General features: G+C 44.5%; 1 protein-coding gene across 6 annotated transcripts in view; it reads right to left on the bottom strand.

Annotated features, from left to right (window-relative positions):
• The window catches only part of LOC133617150 (receptor-type tyrosine-protein phosphatase delta-like), a 353,800-nt gene that overhangs the window by 51,561 nt on the left and 282,222 nt on the right, over positions 1-20,017 (bottom strand). For 3 of the 6 annotated variants that reach the window (XM_061976926.2, XM_061976925.2, XM_061976929.2), the window contains 2 exons: positions 7,203-7,378; positions 4,118-4,141 (listed from right to left, as the gene is read on the bottom strand). In XM_061976926.2, coding sequence (XP_061832910.2) covers positions 4,118-4,141; positions 7,203-7,378 — 200 coding nt within the window. The remainder of the gene's footprint in view (positions 1-4,117; positions 4,142-7,202; positions 7,379-20,017) is intronic. The other 3 variants (XM_061976930.2, XM_061976928.2, XM_061976927.2) reach the window with 1 other exon arrangement.

Below are 20,017 nucleotides of genomic sequence, written 5' to 3'. Positions count from 1 at the left end.
ATTCATAATAACATGTAATATATACATGATGTAAGTATATATGTCATGTAGTAACATTCATAATAACATGTAATATATACATGATGTAAGTATATATGTAGTATCTAGTAACATTCATAATAACATGTAATGTATACATGATGTAAGTATATATGTCATGTAGTAACATTCATAATAACATGTAATATATACATGATGTAAGTATATATGTCATGTAGTAACATTCATAATAACATGTAATATATACATGATGTAAGTATATATGTCATGTAGTAACATTCATAATAACATGTAATATATACATGATGTAAGTATATATGTAATGTAGTAACATTCATAATAACATGTATCCATCCATCCATCCATCTTCTTCCGCTTATCCGAGGTCGGGTCGCGGGGGCAGCAGCCTAAGCAGGGAAGCCCAGACTTCCCTCTCCCCAGCCACTTCGTCCAGCTTTTCCTGTGGGACCCCGAGGCGTTCCCAGGCCAGTCGGGAGACATAGTCTTTCGAACGTGTCCTGGGTCTTCCCCGCGGCCTCCTACCGGTTGGACGTGCCCTAAACACCTCCCTAGGGAGGCGTTCGGGTGGCATCCTGACCAGATGCCCGAACCACCTCATCTGGCTTCTCTCCATGTGGAGGAGCAGCGGCTTTACTTTGAGCTCCCCCCGGATGGCAGAGCTTCTCACCCTATCTCTAAGGGAGAGCCCCGCCACCCGGCGGAGGAAACTCATTTCGGCCGCTTGTACCCGTGATCTTGTCCTTTCGGTCATAACCCAAAGCTCATGACCATAGGTGAGGATGGGAACGTAGATCGACCGGTAAATTGAGAGCTTTGCCTTCCGGCTCAGCTCCTTCTTCACCACAACGGATCGATACAGCGTCCGCATTACTGAAGACGCCGCACCGATCCGCCTGTCGATCTCACGATCCACTCTTCCCTCACTCGTGAACAAGACTCCGAGGTACTTGAACTCCTCCACTTGGGGCAAGATCTCCTCCCCAACCCGGAGATGGCACTCCACCCTTTTCCGGGCGGGAACCATGGACTCGGACTTGGAGGTGCTGATTCTCATCCCAGTCGCTTCACACTCGGCTGCGAACCGATCCAGTGAGAGCTGAAGATCCTGGCCAGATGAAGCCATCAGGACCACATCATCTGCAAAAAGCAGAGACCTAATCCTGCAGCCACCAAACCAGAACCCCTCAACGCCTTGACTGCGCCTAGAAATTCTGTCCATAAAAGTTATGAACAGAATCGGTGACAAAGGGCAGCCTTGGCGGAGTCCAACCCTCACTGGAAACGTGTCCGACTTACTGCCGGCAATGCGGACCAAGCTCTGGCACTGAGCATACAGGGAGCGGACTGCCACAATCAGACAGTCCGATACCCCATACTCTCTGAGCACTCCCCACAGGACTTCCCGAGGGACACGGTGGAATGCCTTCTCCAAGTCCACAAAACACATGTAGACTGGTTGGGCAAACTCCCATGCACCCTCAAGGACCCTGCCGAGAGTATAGAACTGGTCCACAGTTCCACGACCAGGACGAAAACCACATTGTTCCTCCTGAATCCGAGGTTCGACTATCCGGCGTAGCCTCCTCTCCAGTACACCTGAATAGACCTTACCGGGTAGGCTGAGGAGTGTGATCCCACGATAGTTAGAGCACACCCTCCGGTTCCCCTTCTTAAAGAGAGGAACCACCACCCCGGTCTGCCAATCCAGAGGTACCGCCCCCGATGTCCACGCGATGCTGCAGAGTCTTGTCAACCAAGACAGCCCCACAGCATCCAGAGCCTTGAGGAACTCCGGGCGGATCTCATCTACCCCTGGGGCCTTGCCACCGAGGAGCTTTTTAACTACCTCAGCAACCTCAGCCCCAGAAATAGGAGAGCCCACCACAGACTCCCCAGGCACTGCTTCCTCTTAGGAAGACGTGTTGGTGGGATTGAGGAGGTCTTCGAAGTATTCCCTCCACCGATCCACAACATCCGCAGTCGAGGTCAGCAGAACACCATCCTCACCATACACGGTGTTGATAGTGCACTGCTTTCCCTTCCTGAGGCGGCGGATGGTGGTCCAGAATTGCTTCGAAGCCGTCCGGAAGTCGTTTTCCATGGCTTCCCCGAACTCCTCCCATGTCCAAGTTTTTGCCTCTGCGACCGCTGAAGCCGCACACCGCTTGGCCTGTCGGTACCTGTCCGCTGCCTCAGGAGTCCTATGAGCCAAAAGAACCAGATAGGACTCCTTCTTCAGCTTGACGGCATCCCTCACCGCCGGTGTCCACCAACGGGTTCTAGGATTACCGCCACGACAAGCACCAACTACCTTGCGGCCACAGCTCCAATCAGCCGCCTCGACAATAGAGGCGCGGAACATGGTCCACTCGCACTCAATGTCCAGCACCTCCCTCGTGACGTTCAAAGTTCTTCCGGAGGTGGGAATTTAAACTCTCTCTGACAGGAGACTCTGCCAGACGTTCCCAGCAAACCCTCACAATGCGTTTGGGCCTGCCAGGTCTGTCCGGCATCCTCCCCCACCATCGCAGCCAACAACATGTAATATATACATTATGTAAGTATATATGTAGTATCTAGCAACATTCATAATAACATGTAATATATACATGATGTAAGTATATATGTCATGTAGTAACATTTATAATAACATGTAATATATACATGATGTAAGTATATATGTCATGTAGTAACATTCATAATAACATGTAATATATACATGATGTAAGTATACATGTCATGTAGTAACATTCATAATAACATGTAATATATACATGATGTAAGTATATATGTCATGTAGTAACATTCATAATAACGTAATATATACATGATGTAAGTATATATGTCATGTAGTAACATTTATAATAACATGTAATATATACATGATGTAAGTATATACTGTATGTAATGTAGTAACATTCATAATAACATGTAATATATACATGATGTAAGTATACATGTCATGTAGTAACATTCATAATAACATGTAATATATACATGATGTAAGTATACATGTCATGTAGTAACATTCATAATAACATGTAATATATACATGATGTAAGTATATATGTCATGTAGTAACATTTATAATAACATGTAATATATACATGATGTAAGTATATATGTCATGTAGTAACATTCATAATAACATGCAATATATACATGATGTAAGTATATATGTAGTATCTAGTAACATTCATAATAACAGGTAATATTTACATATTAAGGTCATTTTTAATCCTGAATATAAGGAGGATGATGTACAAGTTTTATAAGCTGTGCGTAGTCAAACATTAAGCACCATGTAGCAGTATTGCTAAGTGCTAAACAAGATATAAAACATACTAAAACAATCACTTACTGTACAACGTTTGCTCTCACTGGGATAAAGACTGATGGCATGTTTATATCTTCCTCTTTACATCAACAATTCATCATCATCCTCACAAAGGGTTAAAAAAATGTGTCTTTCTGGCCATCTTCGAGTCTAAGCTGGATGTCAAAGTTGACCAACTTGTGTGTTTATGTCCACAACCTTCTACTATCCAGGTGAGAGGCATGATTTATCATCTACAATTAACTTTCATCAACTCAGAGGCCATGTAGCGGCTCAATATGTCAATATAGCAGCATAAGCTAGTTAGCTCTCTAAAAGTAGTTCCTCTGTGTTAGCACTTATAATAACAATATCACTAATACTTGTTCATATTCAGGTCAGGACATGTAAATGGAGTATTGTTGGTGCTTTATTTTGGAGCAATAGCGTACTAGCGTTAGCTACCTTGTACTCGCAGTATTTTACGCTTTAGAATGCATTAAAAAAAAGACAGTGTTATCCATGAGACGGTGGACCGAAGTCATTCTTTCCCGGCGCTGGCGGAAAACGTGACGCCACACACTTTTACAGTGGTGTCGTTAGGTCATGTGACCATGTGACCGTGTGACCATGTGACCATGCAAGCGTGGACACTGAAGGCTCCTGGTGAGAAGGAACCCTTTGAGAGGATTCCAGGTCCTCACGCGTGGGAGAGGGCGAGGAGAAAAAGTGTGTTGGGGGAAAAAAGGGATTAGCAAAGGAGAGAAAGCGAGCTCTTGCCTTGGAGAAGAAATAAGAGGGCATCTGAGGGTGAAAGAGACAGAGAAGGTTGGAAAAGGAGGCAGCAGGAAGAAGTTAGTCATCACTCAGGAGAACATGACACACAAGCACAGAGGAGAGGAGCGTTGCAGCAAAGGATTCTGGGTAGACTTGGGTACCACACTTTATTGTGTGTGGACATGGACACTGAGTGGCCCTATAAGGTCCCCACCTGGATGGAAGTGAAGATGTTTCTTTTGACTCCTGTTCAATCTACAAAACCCCCAACAGCAGTGAAGTTGTCACGTAAATAAAAAGAGAATACAACAAATCCTTTTCAACTTATATTCAATTGAATACAATTGAAGATATTTACCGTTAAAACTGGAAAACTTTGTTATTTTTTGCAAATATTAGCTCATTTGGAATTTGATGCCTGCAACATGTTTCAAAAGAGCTGGCACAAGTGGCAAAAAAGAGTGAGAAAGTTGAGGAATGCTCATCAAAGACTTATTTGGAACATCCCACAGGTGAACAGGCTAATTGGGAACAGGTGGGTGCCATGATTGGGTATAAAAGCAGCTTCCATGAAATGCTCACTCATTCACAAACAAGGACGGGGCGAGGGTCACCACTTTGTCAACAAATGCCTGAGCAAATTGTTTAAGAACAACATTTCTCAACAAGGGATTTAGGGATTTCACCATCTACGCTCCGTAATATCATCAAAAGGTTCAGAGACTCTGGAGAAATCACTGGACGTAAGCCATGATGACACCTTGAAGCCCTCAGGCGGTACTGCATCAAAAAGCCACATCAGTGTGTAAAGGATATCACCACATGGGCTCAGGAACACTTCAGAAACCCACTGTCAGTAACTACAGTTGGTCGCTACATCTGTAAGTGCAAGTTAAAACTCTACTATGCAAAGCCAAAGCCATTTATCAACAACACCCAAAAACACTTCACTGGGCCCAAGCTCATCTAAAATGGACTGATGCAAAGTGGAAAAGTGTTCTGTGGTCCGACGAGTCCACATTTATAATTGTTTTTGGAAACTGTGGACGTGGTGTCCTCTGGACCAAATAGGAAAAAAACCATCCGGACTGTTATAGGCGCAAAGTGTAAAAGGCAGCATGTGTGATGGTATGGAGGTGTATTAGTGGCCAAGACATGGGTAACTTACACATCTGTGAAGGCACCATTAATGCTGAAAGGTACATACAGCTTTTGGAGCAACATATGTTGTCATCCAAGCAACTTTATCATGGACGCCCCTGCTTATTTCAGCAAGACGATGCCAAGCCACGTGTTACAACAGCGTGGCTTCATAGTAAAAGAGTGCAGGTACTAGACTGGCCTGCCTGTAGTCCAGACATTGAAAATGTGTGAAGGCTAAAATATGAGAAGGGAGACTGTTGAACAACTTAAGCTGTACATCAAGCAAGAATGGGAAAGAATTCCACTTCAAAAATGTGTCTCCTCAGTTCCCAAACCTTTACTGAGTGTTGTTAAAAGGAAAGGCCATGTAACACACTGGTAAAAATGCCTTTTTTTGCAATGTGTTGCTGCCATTTAATTCTAAGTTCATATTATTTGCAAAGTTTCTCAGTGTGAACATGAAATATCTTGTCTTTGCAGTCTATTCAATTGAATATAAGTTGAAAAGGATTTGTTGTATTCTCTTTTTATTGACCATTTACACAACGTGACAACTTCACTGCTTTTGGGCTTTGTATATTGAACAATTCCCAATTGTAGGTCCTTAAAACCAAATACTTGTCTTGTCGTATAGAGGATTTTTGACCAATATTTTTTTAATTGTAGGTCCTTAAAAACAAAACAAAATACTTCTGTCTAATAGAAGATCTTTGACCAATGTTTTTTTTTTTAAATTGTAGCTCACCACAGGGTCAAATAATTTTTTTTATTAGGTTGAATAGTGATTTATGTCAGGAAAAACCTGTGCTAGAAAAAAAAAAGCATACCGAAACATACAGTAAGATGCAGATGAAGATTTTTTATAAATATAAAATAAATACCAACATTTAGCAACACTCTGGTTGGGTTGAAATAAGCCAGGAAAAGAAATGTTACAAAATTTAGTAGCTCTTTTTATTTTGCTCTTTTTATTTTGTAGAAAGTCAGAACATGTTTGTGATCCCTGCCTTAAAAGTAACGAACACAAAGGGTTAAAAACCTTCTAAATGTACATTTAAAATGCTTTTTCAGTGTCTGTACACAGAATATTTTTTTTGTAATTATATATATATATATATATATATATATATATATATATATATATATATATATATATATATATATTTATTTTTTCTGTATTATTATTTTTTTTAAATAATGTTTTTATTTTTTATAATAATAATAATAATAATAATAATAATAATAATAATAATGATAACAAACACCAAAGGTAATTAAAAACTGGATTTTTTTTGGGGGGGGGATAACTTGACAACATAAGTAGTTTAATTAATTAATTAATACATTTGGTTAAAAAGTGGTATTAAAATATATTATTTATGAATTAATATGTTTCTAAAACAAGATTTGTTGGAATATTGCATAGAGGGAACATAGAGTTTAAAGTGTGAGGGGTTTATGAACAGTGAGGGTTTATTTGCAAAACAATCTAATTAAATAGTTTATTATTGCCATAAATAAGTAATGACATCATAATGAATATAAACAATCCAATTATGAATAAACAAATATGATAACACAATATTAGATCTAAAAATCACTATTTTTGTCAATGGATTTAATCACTCAATACTTTTAAGTGAATAATAGAAATATTCTGCAGTTTTTCTTGGAAAAATATATTTTTCTGTGAGCTGCACAGCAAACGTCAGCTTTACAGATGCCACGTCAAACTCAGGCAATGCTCCTATTTGAAGAAATATGGCAATACTATTGAAAAATATACTGAAGAAAGATTGTATTTAAATGTCATTTGGCCTGTTCAGATGTCAAATATGAGGATTCAATGTCATCATGATGATTATCAGAGTGAGCACACCTCAGTATTTCAGTATCGCACCAGCATCGTGGCGTCTTTGCTATTCCGCCCGCCACCGCGTCTTACCCTGGACTTCTCCTCCAGCTTGGTCATCATGATGATGTTGGCGGTGTGCTGCTCCCACACCATCCTCCAGAAGTCCCCGAAGGTCTCCGGGAGCGAGCCCTGAGTGGCGATGTAGGCGTTCTGACGGCGGTAGCCATCGATGTAGTTGGCGTTGATGTAGTCGCTCCCTGGCACACCTGAGCGGGGACGCACACACCGCCTTTTAAACGTCTGGGAGAACTTTGCCTGGCGGATCAAATCATCTTTATGGATCATTTCCAGTTAAAGAGCATGGAAGCAGGTTGGCGTGGCAACCTATCCAATAATTAAATACACACACACACACACACACACACACACACACACACACACACACACACACACACACACACACACACACACACACACACACACACACACACACACACATACTGCATATATATATACGTTAGGTCAGGAAAATACACAGAGGCCATATCATCCCTACAAGCCTGTTTATAAGGGGAAACCTGCGAAACAGGCTTGTAGGGATGATATAACCTCTCTATTTTTTCCTGACCTAACGTATATTCCGCCTTACCCCGGTATTGAGCATTATATAATGGATTAACCACAGAAACCTCGACTATATATACAAACCCCGTTTCCATATGAGTTGGGAAATTGTGTTAGATGTAAATATAAACGGAATACAATGATTTGCAAATCCTTTTCAACCCATATTCAGTTGAATATGCTACAAAGACAACATATTTGATGTTCAAACTCATAAACTGTGTCTTTTTTTTGCAAATAATAATTAACTTAGAATTTCATGGCTGCAACATGTGCCAAAGTAGTTGGGAAAGGGCATGTTCACCACTGTGTTACATGGCCTTTCCTTTTAACAACACTCAGTAAAGGTTTGGGAACTGAGGAGACAATTTTTTGAAGCTTCTCAGGTGGAATTCTTTCCCATTCTTGCTTGATGTACAGCTTAAGTTGTTCAACAGTCCGGGGGTCTCCGTTGTGCTATTTTAGGCTTCATAATGCGCCACACATTTTCAATGGGAGACAGGTCTGGACTACAGGCAGGCCAGTCTAGTACCCGCACTCTTTTACTACGAAGCCACATTGATGTAACACATGGCTTGGCATTGTCTTGCTGAAATAAGCAGGGGCGTCCATGAAAAAGACGGCGCTTAGATGGCAGCATATGTTGCTCCAAAACCTGTATGTACCTTTCAGCATTAATGGTGCCTTCACAGATGTGTAAGTTACCCATGTCTTGGGCACTAATACACCCCCATACCATCACACATGCTGCCTTTTACACTTTGCGCCTATAACAATCTGGATGGTTCTTTTCCTCTTTGGTCCGGAGGACACGACGTCCACAGTTTCCAAAAACAATTTGAAATGTGGACTCGTCAGACCACAGAACACTTTTCCACTTTGTATCAGTCCATCTTAGATGAGCTCAGGCCCAGAGAAGCCGACGGCGTTTCTGGGTGTTGTTGATAAACGGTTTTCGCCTTGCATAGGAGAGTTTTAACTTGCACTTACAGATGTAGCGACCAACTGTAGTTACTGACAGTGGGTTTCTGAAGTGTTCCTGAGCCCATGTGGTGATATCCTTTACACACTGATGTCGCTTGTTGATGCAGTACAGCCTGAGGGATGGAAGGTCACGGGCTTAGCTGCTTACGTGCAGTGATTTCTCCAGATTCTCTGAACCCTTTGATGATATTACGGAGCGTAGATGGTGAAATCCCTAAATTCCTTGCAATAGCTGCTTGAGAAAGGTTTTTCTTAAACTGTTCAACAATTTGCTCAGGCATTTGTTGACAAAGTGGTGACCCTCGCCCCATCCTTGTTTGTGAATGACTGAGCATTTCATGGAATCTACTTTTATACCCAATCATGGCACCCACCTGTTCCCAACTAGCCTGCACACCTGTGGGATGTTCCAAATAAGTGTTTGATGAGCATTCCTCAACTTTATCAGTATTTATTGCCACCTTTCCCAACTTCTTTGTCACGTGTTGCTGGCATCAAAATCTAAAGTTAATGATTATTTGCAAAAAAAAAATGTTTATGAGTTTGAACATCAAATATGTTGTCTTTGTAGCATATTCAACTGAATATGGCTTGAAAAGGATTTGCAAATCATTGTATTTTGTTTATATTTACATCTAACACAATTTCCCAACTCATATGGAAACTGGGTTTGTACATATATACACACTTTTCTCTAGTGACTAAAACTGCTTTACGTAGTGAAATGTCATATACATGTATATGTATACGTGTATATGTGTATATATATATGTACTTATATATGTATGTTTGTGTGTATATATATATATATATATATATATATATATATATATATATACATACATCCATTTTTTATATATATATATATATATATATAAAAAATGGATGGAGATATATATATATATATATATATATATATGTATATATATATATATATATATATATATATATATGTATATATATATATATATACATACACAAACACAAACATACATATATAAGTACATATATATATACACGTATACATATACATGTATATGACATTTCACTACGTAAAGCACTTTTAGTCACTAGAGAAAAGCGCTATGTAAAATATAATTCATAATTCATATACAGTATATACACACACATATACATATATATACACATATATACTGTATATACACACATATATACAAATACATACCTACATATATACATATAAACATACATATATACACATATATATATATACATATATACATACAGTACATACATATATACATACAGTACATACATATATATATATACACATACATATATGTATACATGTGTATATATATATATATATATATATATATATATATATATATATATATATATATATATATATATATATATATATATATATATACACATATATATCCCCCGGGAGGAGCTGGACGAAGTGGCTGGGTAGAGGGAAGTCTGGGCTTCCCTGCTTAGGCTGCTGCCCCTGCGACCCGACCTCGGATAAGCGGAAGAAGATGGATGGATATATATATATATATATATATATATATATATATATATATATATATATATATATATATATATATATATATATATATATATATATATATATATATATAGTTTTTGATTTCTGTGATGACGTAATACGAGAGTAGCGTTCTCTGACAGCACATCTCCTGGCAGATCAAATCATGTACAGTATATGGATGGTTTGTGGTCAAAGAGCAAGGAGGCAGGTTGGTGTGGCGCTCATGGAGGGTGTGGCAGGAAGATGGACGGCCATCTTGTTTCATAATACATGCTAAGACCATCAGGGCGCTAATCTGAGCACACTCGGCTTTGAATGGCAATATGACTGCGAGTGGAAGACGAGGCTGACACTGCTTGTCCTGGAAGGGATCGTGTGTGTGTGTGTGTGTGTGTGTGTGTGTGTGTGCGCGTGTGTGTGTGTTTGACTTGGGATCAGTCCCACTCATCTGGGGCCTAATACCATAATCCCCCAAATCACTGAGTCATAGCCCAAACACACACACACACACACACACACACACACACACACACACACACACACACACACACACACACACACACACACCGTCAGCCGTGACCCCATTCTGCCAAAGTGGGCCACAAAAAAGAATCCCTTTGCGCCTTTTGATGGCGATTTAGTAGTGAGGTGAGAAGATGCAGTCACTACATGAAGTACATGAAGTACATACATTTAGTAGTGAGGTGAGAAGATGCAGTCACTACATGAAGTACATCAAGTACATTCATTTAGTAGTGAGGTGAGAAGATGCAGTCACTACATGAAGTACATCAAGTACATTCATTTAGTAGTGAGGTGAGAAGATGCAGTCACTACATGAAGTACATCAAGTACATGAAGTACATGAAGTACATACATTTAGTACTGAGGTGAGAAGATGCAGTCACTACATGAAGTACATGAAGTACATACATTTAGTAGTGAGGTGAGAAGATGCAGTCACTACATGAAGTACATGAAGTACATACATTTAGTAGTGAGGTGAGAAGATGCAGTCACTACATGAAGTACATCAAGTACATGAAGTACATGAAGTACATACATTTAGTAGTGAGGTGAGAAGATGGAGTCACTACATGAAGTACATCAAGTACATGAAGTACATACATTTAGTAGTGAGGTGAGAAGATGCAGTCACTACATGAAGTACATCAAGTACATGAAGTACATACATTTAGTAGTGAGGTGAGAAGATGCAGTCACTACATGAAGTACATGAAGTACATGAAGTACATACATTTAGTAGTGAGGTGAGAAGTACATGAAGTACAGACATTCAGGCTCCTGGGCCAATTTGTCTTGGCAGAAAGTTTCCCAAAGTCTACAAAATGTGGAATGAGGAACATTCCTGCAAAAATATTTTCCCTTTTTATGGACTCCAAAATGTACATGAGGTTGTAAGTTAGCATCTGGGAACTGTAACTTTGTGTCTGGAACTGTAACGCTTGTAGCATGTGTTCCTCTCTGCACACTGACACACCATCAACCAGCTTATATATATATATATATATATATATCCATCCATCCATCCATCCATCCATCCATCCATCTTCTTCCGCTTATCCGAGGTCGGGTCGCGGGGGCAGCAGCCTAAGCAGGGAAGCCCAGACTTCCCTCTCCCCAGCCACTTCGTCCAGCTCTTCCCGGGGGATCCCGAGGCGTTCCCAGGCCAGCCGGGAGACATAGTCTACCCAACGTGTCCTGGGTCTTCCCCGTGGCCTCCTACCGGTCGGACGTGCCCGAAACACCTCCCTAGGGAGGCGATCGGGTGGCATCCTGACCAGATGCCCGAACCACCTCATCTGGCTCCTCTCCATGTAGAGGAGCAGCGGCTTCACTCTGAGCTCCTCCCGGATGACAGAGCTTCTCACCCTATCTCTAAGGGAGAGACCCGCCACCCGGCGGAGGAAATTCATTTGGGCCGCTTGTACCCGTGATCTTGTCCTTTCGGTCATAACCCAAAGCTCATGACCATAGGTGAGGATGGGAACGTAGATCGACTGCTAAATTGAGAGCTTTGCCTTCCGGCTCAGCTCCTTCTTCACCACAACAGATCGATACAGCGTCCGCATAACTGAAGACGTCGCACCGATCCACCTGTTGATCCACTCTTCCCTCACTCGTGAACAAGACTCCGAGGTACTTGAACTCCTCCACTTGGAGCAGGGTCTCCTCCCCAACCCGGAGATGGCACTCCACCCTTTTCCGGGCGAGAACCATGGACTCAGACTTGGAGGTGCTGATTCTCATCCCAGTCGCTTCACACTCGGCTGCGAACCGATCCAGTGAGAGCTGAAGATCCTGGCCAGTTGAAGCCATCAGGACCACATCATCTGCAAAAAGCAGAGACCTAATCCTGCAGCCACCAAACCAGATCCCCTCAACGCCTTGACTGCTCCTGGAAATTCTGTCCATAAAAGTTCAGAACAGAATGGGTGACAAAGGGCAGCCTTGGCGGAGTCCAACCCTCACTGGAAACGTGTCCGACTTACTGCCGGCAATGCGGACCAAGCTCTGGCACTGATCATACAGGGAGCGGACCGCCACAATAAGACAGTCCGATACCCCATACTCTCTGAGCACTCCCCACAGGACTTCCCGAGGGACACGGTCGAATGCCTTCTCCAAGTCCACAGAACACATGTAGACTGGTTGGGCAAACTCCCATGCACCCTCAAGGACCCTGCCCAGAGTATAGAGCTGGTCCACAGTTCCACAACATGGACGAAAATCACACTGTTCCTCCTGAATACGAGGTTCGTAGCCTCCTCTCCAGTACACCTGAATAGACCTTACCGGGAAGGCTGAGGAGTGTGATCCCACCATGGTTGGAACACACACTCCGGTTCCCCTTCTTAAAGAGAGGAACCACCACCCCGGTCTGCCAATCCAGAGGTACCGCCCCCGATATTCCCGCAATGCTGCATAGTCTTGTCAACCAAGACAGCCCCACATCATCCAGAGCCTTGAGGAATCTCATCCACCCCCGGGGCCTTGCCACCGAAGAGCTTTTTAACTACCTCAGCAACCTCAGCCCCAGAAATGGAAGAGTCCACCACAGATTCCCCAGGCCCTCCTTCCTCACAGGAAGACGTGTTGGTGGGATTGAGGAGGTCTTCGAAGTATTCCCTCCACCGATCCACAACATCCGCAGTGGAGGTCAGCAGAACACCAGCCTCACCATACACGGTGTTGACAGTGCACTGCTTCCCCTTCCTGAGGCGCCGGATAGTGGTCCAGAATCGCTTCAAAGCCGTCCGGAATTTCTTTTTTCCATGGCTTCTCCGAACTCCTCCCATATCCGAGTTTTTGCCTCCGCGACCGCTGAAGCCGCACACCGCTTGGCCTGTCGGTACCTGTCTGCTGCCTCAGGAGTCCTATGAGCCAAAAGAACCAGATAGGACTCCTTCTTCAGCTTGACGGCATCCCTCACCGCCGGTGTCCACCAACGGGTTCTAGGATTACCGCCACGACAGGCACCAACTACCTTGCGGCCACAGCTCCAATCAGCCGCCTCGACAATAGAGGTGCGGAACATGGTCCACTCGGTTTCAATGTCCAGCACCTCCCTCGTGACGTTCAAAGTTCTTCCGGCGGTGGGAATTGAAACTCTCTCTGACAGGAGACTCTGCTAGATGTTCCCAGCAGACCCTCACAATGCGTTTGGGCCTGCCAGGTCTATCCGGCATCTTCCCCCACCATCGCAGCCAACTCACCACCAGGTGGTGATCGGTAGAAAGCTATATCTCTATATATATATCTCTATATATATATATATATATATATATATATATATATATATATATATATATATATATATATATATATATATATATATATATATATATATATATATACACATATGATAGCCTAGGCATTTAGCTCGGTAGCTATAGCCAGGCGTCTCTAATGCAAAGGAGCCAGGTTCAAGTAGACCAGAAAGGCCGGGACTGAACCAGGCAGGTTTCATTGGTGCCGTGACCCGGATGAGAGTGAGGTTTAGGGGGGGGAGTGTCACAGTGTGGCTGGGCCATGAATAAGTTTAGTAAACCTGACTTCCTAACGACCTCAAGAGCAGTGCTGGCTATCTGGTGGACGAGCCAGGTTTTAGTCCTGGGTGCAGCAGAGGCGACTTTCAGCTGCATTTCAACTTTGTGTTGTTGTTAGCGCCAACTTTCCTACTTCTTCTGCTGGCTCTTTTTAACTTTGTGTTGTCATGATAGTAGTTTTCATGTCCGCCGGGGGCCACAAATGGCCCCTCGGTCGCACTTTGGAGGCCCCCCTGCGTGAAGCGGAGCAGGACCCAGCGTAGTTGGAAGCACATATGCTGCAAATAATGACTTTGCAGCAGTCACATGGTGCGGGGCCCCCCAGGCTCCCTCTCGTGGCCCTTAAAGGCAAGCTGCTCGTTAGCGCACGCTAATGACAATCCTGTTTGCTGGGATTTTCACGGCAGGCCTGGCGCTAGGAGGGACCGTAGGAGCGAGCGTTTCGACTGCCTGTGTGCTGCAAACATATGTTTGTTAAAAGTCTGCAGCAGCCAGCTTAGCTCCCAGTTTTGTTACGCTACTACTTTACTGCCAGGCACTGCAGTCCTGCACACACACACACGCACACACACACACACACACACACACACACACACACACACACACACACACACACACACACACACACACACACACACAACACTCGCTTGGCAGCTGAAGATGCTCGCCAGGAAGTGTGTGTGTGTGTGTGTGTGTGTGTGTGTGTGTGTGTGTGTGTGTGTGTGTGTGTGTATGTGTGTGTGTGTTCTTGTATTTCTAGCCTTCTTGAGACACGAAGAAGGAAAAGTATCTTCCATATGAGGAGGTGTGAACAAGTGATGACATAAGTCATGGTCCCAATAACATTGCATCTAATAGAGAGCCAAATACTAGAGTCCGTGAACATTGCTCCAAAGTCAGGATTTTTGTTGATTCAATGTGCATATGGTCAACATATGAAATAACAAGTGTGTGTAAGAAATTGAAATGCGCCCCCTTTGGCCAATATTCCTTAAAAAAAATAAAAAAGAATATAGAGACATACTGTAATAACTTGAAGTATATAATGAAGATTAGAAACCAATTACAAACAAAAAAATCAAAAATGAACTAAAAGCAGTCTTTTTCTCACAATGTGTCGACTTCTGTCTTATAAAATTGGGAACAATTTCGCATATTCTTTCCGTTTCTGTAATACTGCAATATTTTATCGTAAAATTATTACTTTTTTGATGTAAAATTATTACTTTTTAATGCAAAATGGCGACATTTGTCATATACAAATCTGACTTTTATCTCAATATTGCCAATTTTTTTGTTGTTCTTGTAAAATAGTGAAATTTTTTGAGTAAAATTATGACTTTTCTCATCATTTTGCCAAGTAAAATTCTGATTATTATTATAATATTGCCAACAATTTGAAAGTTTTCTTATATAATTGTGACTTTTGTCGAGTAAAATTACGACTCTATTCATAAAATTGCCAAAATGTTAAGCTTTTCTTGTAAAATAGCGACTGTTATTGAGTAAAATTCAAACTGTTATCATAATATTGCACAAATGTTCAGTTTTTCTTGTAAAGTTATAACTTGCGTCGAGTAAAATTACGACTTTTTGTCATGATCCGTTACCCGGATCATGGCATGATTTATGTTGATTATGTTTCTGCTTTAGTCTGTTTCCTGGGTGCACACTCTTTCCCTGTTTATTCTTGGTTTCCATGGGCACTGATTCTCCTCACCTGTCTTAGTTTTGGCAATTAGTGTTTCCACCAGGTGTTTTGGCTAATCACTCCCCTTTATAGTTTCCTGTCACCCAGCAGTAAGTGCTGGGTCAATGTTTGCTCTATGCAACATTTACGTTTCCCCTGGTTTTCTCCTCATCGTAAGTTGGTGCACGCTAGCATTCCTTGTTTATCACCCTTGGTGACATTTTGGTTTTTGTTTAGCTCCACGCTTGCTAGCGTCCTCAGTTTTCGTATTTTTGTCCTGCCTTTTATTTATTAAAATACTTAAATCTTACCTGTACGCCGCTCCTCATTGTCTTCTGCCTTGGAAGGAACACGACAACCACAACCATGCGTCCAAGACGTAACAGATTGACCGAGCCAGACGAAGTGTTCCTGTCCAACATGGACAAGCAAGACATCCTCCTGGAGCTCAGAGCGGACGCGCAGCCATGGGAAGACGAGGACGAAGCCGAGCTGTCCGAAGAAGACCTTCCGGTCGACGCCATGGTAGCATGGGGGCAGCTAATGGCTAAGTTCACGGAAGCAGAGACCCGTTTCCTCCCCCACTCTCAAGCCACCCGGACGTCGTTCACCCCACCCAGTACTCGAAGGCTCCGGCAGCGGGCCAGCTCAGAGCAGGCGCAGAAGGGGTACCAGTCGGACACTTTGCCCTCAACAATGTCTGCCAGGCTCTTCCCGTGCGGCTTCTCCTCCCCTCAGTCACCACCTGCTGGCAACTGTCCAGAAAGGCGCCAGCGGCGCACACGCACAAGGCCAGATTCCAGGCTTCCTAGAGCCCACCCGCCCGTGCCCTCTGCTCCCGCCGAACAAGCGCTCCCCCCACCAGCTCCATCTAGCATCTGGAATCTGCTTCCTGAGGGGGGGGGGCAGTGCTAGTAGCGTGTCAGCGGGACAAGCAGACCTCATTCCACTGAGGATGCTGCCTGCCTCTCCTCCAGCGGGGGCGCTGTCTGCTTCGGTCCTACTTCCTGCCCCAGTGCCACAAAGCAAGTTGGACCTGCCAGAGAAGTACAGTCCGGCTTGGGTGGATGAGTGGTACAGCAAGGTACTCATTGAACTGCAACTGGAGGAACAATCCCAATCAGCAGAGAACACTCCGCCCACTCCTCTGGCTCCTCCCACGCCGACAGCCCGGACGCCTGCCACTCTGACGCCACCATCAACCCTGGTGGTCCTGCAAACGTCATCCTCTCCACCTCCTGCTCCAGCACTGCAAAGCACACAAGACCCCGCAGAGACCAACCCAGTAAAAAGGGCATTGCACCAACAGGCCAAACAACTTGAACAACAAGAGGAACAGTTTGGCGTTCTTGGGGCTTGCGTCAACGCCATGGCGGAACACCAAGACGCCCGCCTTGGGGCTTTGGAGAGACAGATGAGTAGTATACTCTCCGCACTGCAGGTGATGATTCCCCCTACGGCCAACACAGCAGTCCAGCTGAGACATCCACCACCCACAGAGACTCCGTTTCCTGTTCCGCCTCTGGCTCCGCCCACGGCGACAAACGAGCCGCCTGCTCCGCCTCTGGCTCCGCCCACGCCGACAGACGAGCTGCCTGCTCCGCCCACGCCGACAGACGAGCCGCCTGCTCCGCCTCTGGCTCCGCCCACGCCGACAGACGAGCCGCCTGCTCCGCCTCTGGCTCCGCCCACGCCGACAGACGAGCCGCCTGCTCCGCCTCTGGCTCCGCCCACGCCGACAGACGAGCCGCCTGCTCCGCCTCTGGCTCCGCCCACGCCGACGGCGCCTCCTGCTTCCATGGCGACGGCGCCTCCTGCTTCCATGGCGACGGCGCCTCCTGCTTCCACGGCGACGGCGCCTCCTGCTTCCACGGCGACGGCGCCTCCTGCTTCCACGGCGACGGCGCCTCCTGCTTCCACGGCGACGGCGCCTCCTGCTTCCACGGCGACGGCGCCTCCTGCTTCCACGGCGACGGCGCCTCCTGCTTCCACGGCGACGGCGCTTCCTGTTTCCACGGCGACGACGCTTCCTGTTTCCACGGCGACGACGCCTCCCGCGCCTGCCTCGCCTACGACGTACCCACCTCGTGTCCGGCGGGCCGCACCTCGGCGCCGCCCACCTCCTCTTGTCCGGCGGGCCGCACCTCGGCGCCGCCCACCTCCTCTTGTCCGGCGGGCCGCACCACTGCGCCGCCCACCTCCTCGTGTCCGGCGGGCCGCACCTCGGCGCCGCCCACCTCCTCGTTTCTGGACTTTTCATGGACACTTTTGGCGCCAACAGCAGCGAAGCCCCAGACTTTGGTACAGGACTCAAAGACTGCTGAAGTTCTGGCGCCAGTCTCGTCCGCCTCCTCAACGGCCACAGACATGGCCGTTCCGAGGTCGCCCGCCTCGACGATTGTGGCGACAATCCACCCGCCGCCGCCACCTGACTTGTCCCCGGTGGCTTCGGGGACACATGGCCTGGCGGCCCACCACCAAGTCCTCCCTCCACCCTCCCGTGACTTTTGACTTTCTGGGGTTTTTTTTTTTGTAGGGGAGGGGATTCTTGTTTGGGACGTCTGGGATCCGTCCCTTAAGGGGGGGGGTTATGTCATGATCCGTTACCCGGATCATGGCATGATTTATGTTGATTATGTTTCTGCTTTAGTCTGTTTCCTGGGTGCACACTCTTTCCCTGTTTATTCTTGGTTTCCATGGGCACTGATTCTCCTCACCTGTCTTAGTTTTGGCAATTAGTGTTTCCACCAGGTGTTTTGGCTAATCACTCCCCTTTATAGTTTCCTGTCACTCAGCAGTAAGTGCTGGGTCAATGTTTGCTCTATGCAACATTTACGTTTCCCCTGGTTTTCTCCTCATCGTAAGTTGGTGCACGCTAGCATTCCTTGTTTATCACCCTTGGTGACATTTTGGTTTTTGTTTAGCTCCACGCTTGCTAGCGTCCTCAGTTTTCGTATTTTTGTCCTGCCTTTTATTTATTAAAATACTTAAATCTTACCTGTACGCCGCTCCTCATTGTCTTCTGCCTCGGAAGGAACACGACAACCACAACCATGCGTCCAAGACGTAACACTTTTATTCTAATACTGCCAACATTGTAAGTTTTTCTTGTGAAGAAATACAAGAATGTGTGTGTGTGTGTGTGTGTGTGTTCTTGTATTTCTGCCCTTCTTGAGACATGAAAAAGGAAAAGTATTTTCCATATGAGGTGTGAACAAGTGATGACATAAGTCATGGTCCCAATAACATTGCATCTAATAGAGAGCCAAATACTAGAGTCCGTGAACATTGCTCCAAAGTCAGGATTTTTTTTGTTGATTTAATGTGCATACAAAAGTAAACATTGACAAGTGCAAAGGCAGCAATATATGATACAACAAGATAAAGAAGGACTTCCCTATTCCAGGTGAACAGCTGATTTTAGGACTTCTGGTGCTGACGTAAGACAAGTCATATGTGAGCATAGGATGAACTAATACACTACGCTACTAAGACTATAGTGGCTCTTAACAGTTAGCTTCTACAGCTGGGTTGTCCAAAGTGCGGCACAGGGGCCATCTGTGGTCCCTGACTCCTTTGTCATCTGTGGTCCCTGACTCCTTTGTCATCTGTGGTCCCTGACTCCTTTGTCATCTGTGGTCCCTGACTCCTTTATCATCGGCCTTAAGCACGTTACAAAAATCAAAACATAGAGATCTCATTTGCACCCCTGCTGGTGACATCTATCAAAATGAGGTTGGTCCCAAAAAGGAGGGATTTTTCAAATTGACTGTGTGTCGCTTTTAAAAGTGCACCCCCCTCTGGTAAACATATGAAACAAGTGTGTGTAAAAATGTGAAGTGCTCCCCCTCTGGTCAACATATGAAATAACAAGTGTGTGTAAAAATGTGAAGTGCTCCCCCTCTGGTCAACATATGAAATAACAAGTGTGTGTTAAAATGTGTAAGTGCTCCCCCTCTGGTCAACATATGAAATAAAAAATGTGTGTAAGAAATTGAAATGCGCCCCCTTTGGCCAA

The sequence above is a fragment of the Nerophis lumbriciformis genome, linkage group LG16 (genome assembly GCF_033978685.3).
Source record: "Nerophis lumbriciformis linkage group LG16, RoL_Nlum_v2.1, whole genome shotgun sequence".
Taxonomy (NCBI): domain Eukaryota; kingdom Metazoa; phylum Chordata; class Actinopteri; order Syngnathiformes; family Syngnathidae; genus Nerophis; species Nerophis lumbriciformis.
The sequence above is the reverse complement of the archived record's forward strand: the minus strand, read 5'-3'. Positions and strand labels throughout refer to the sequence as shown.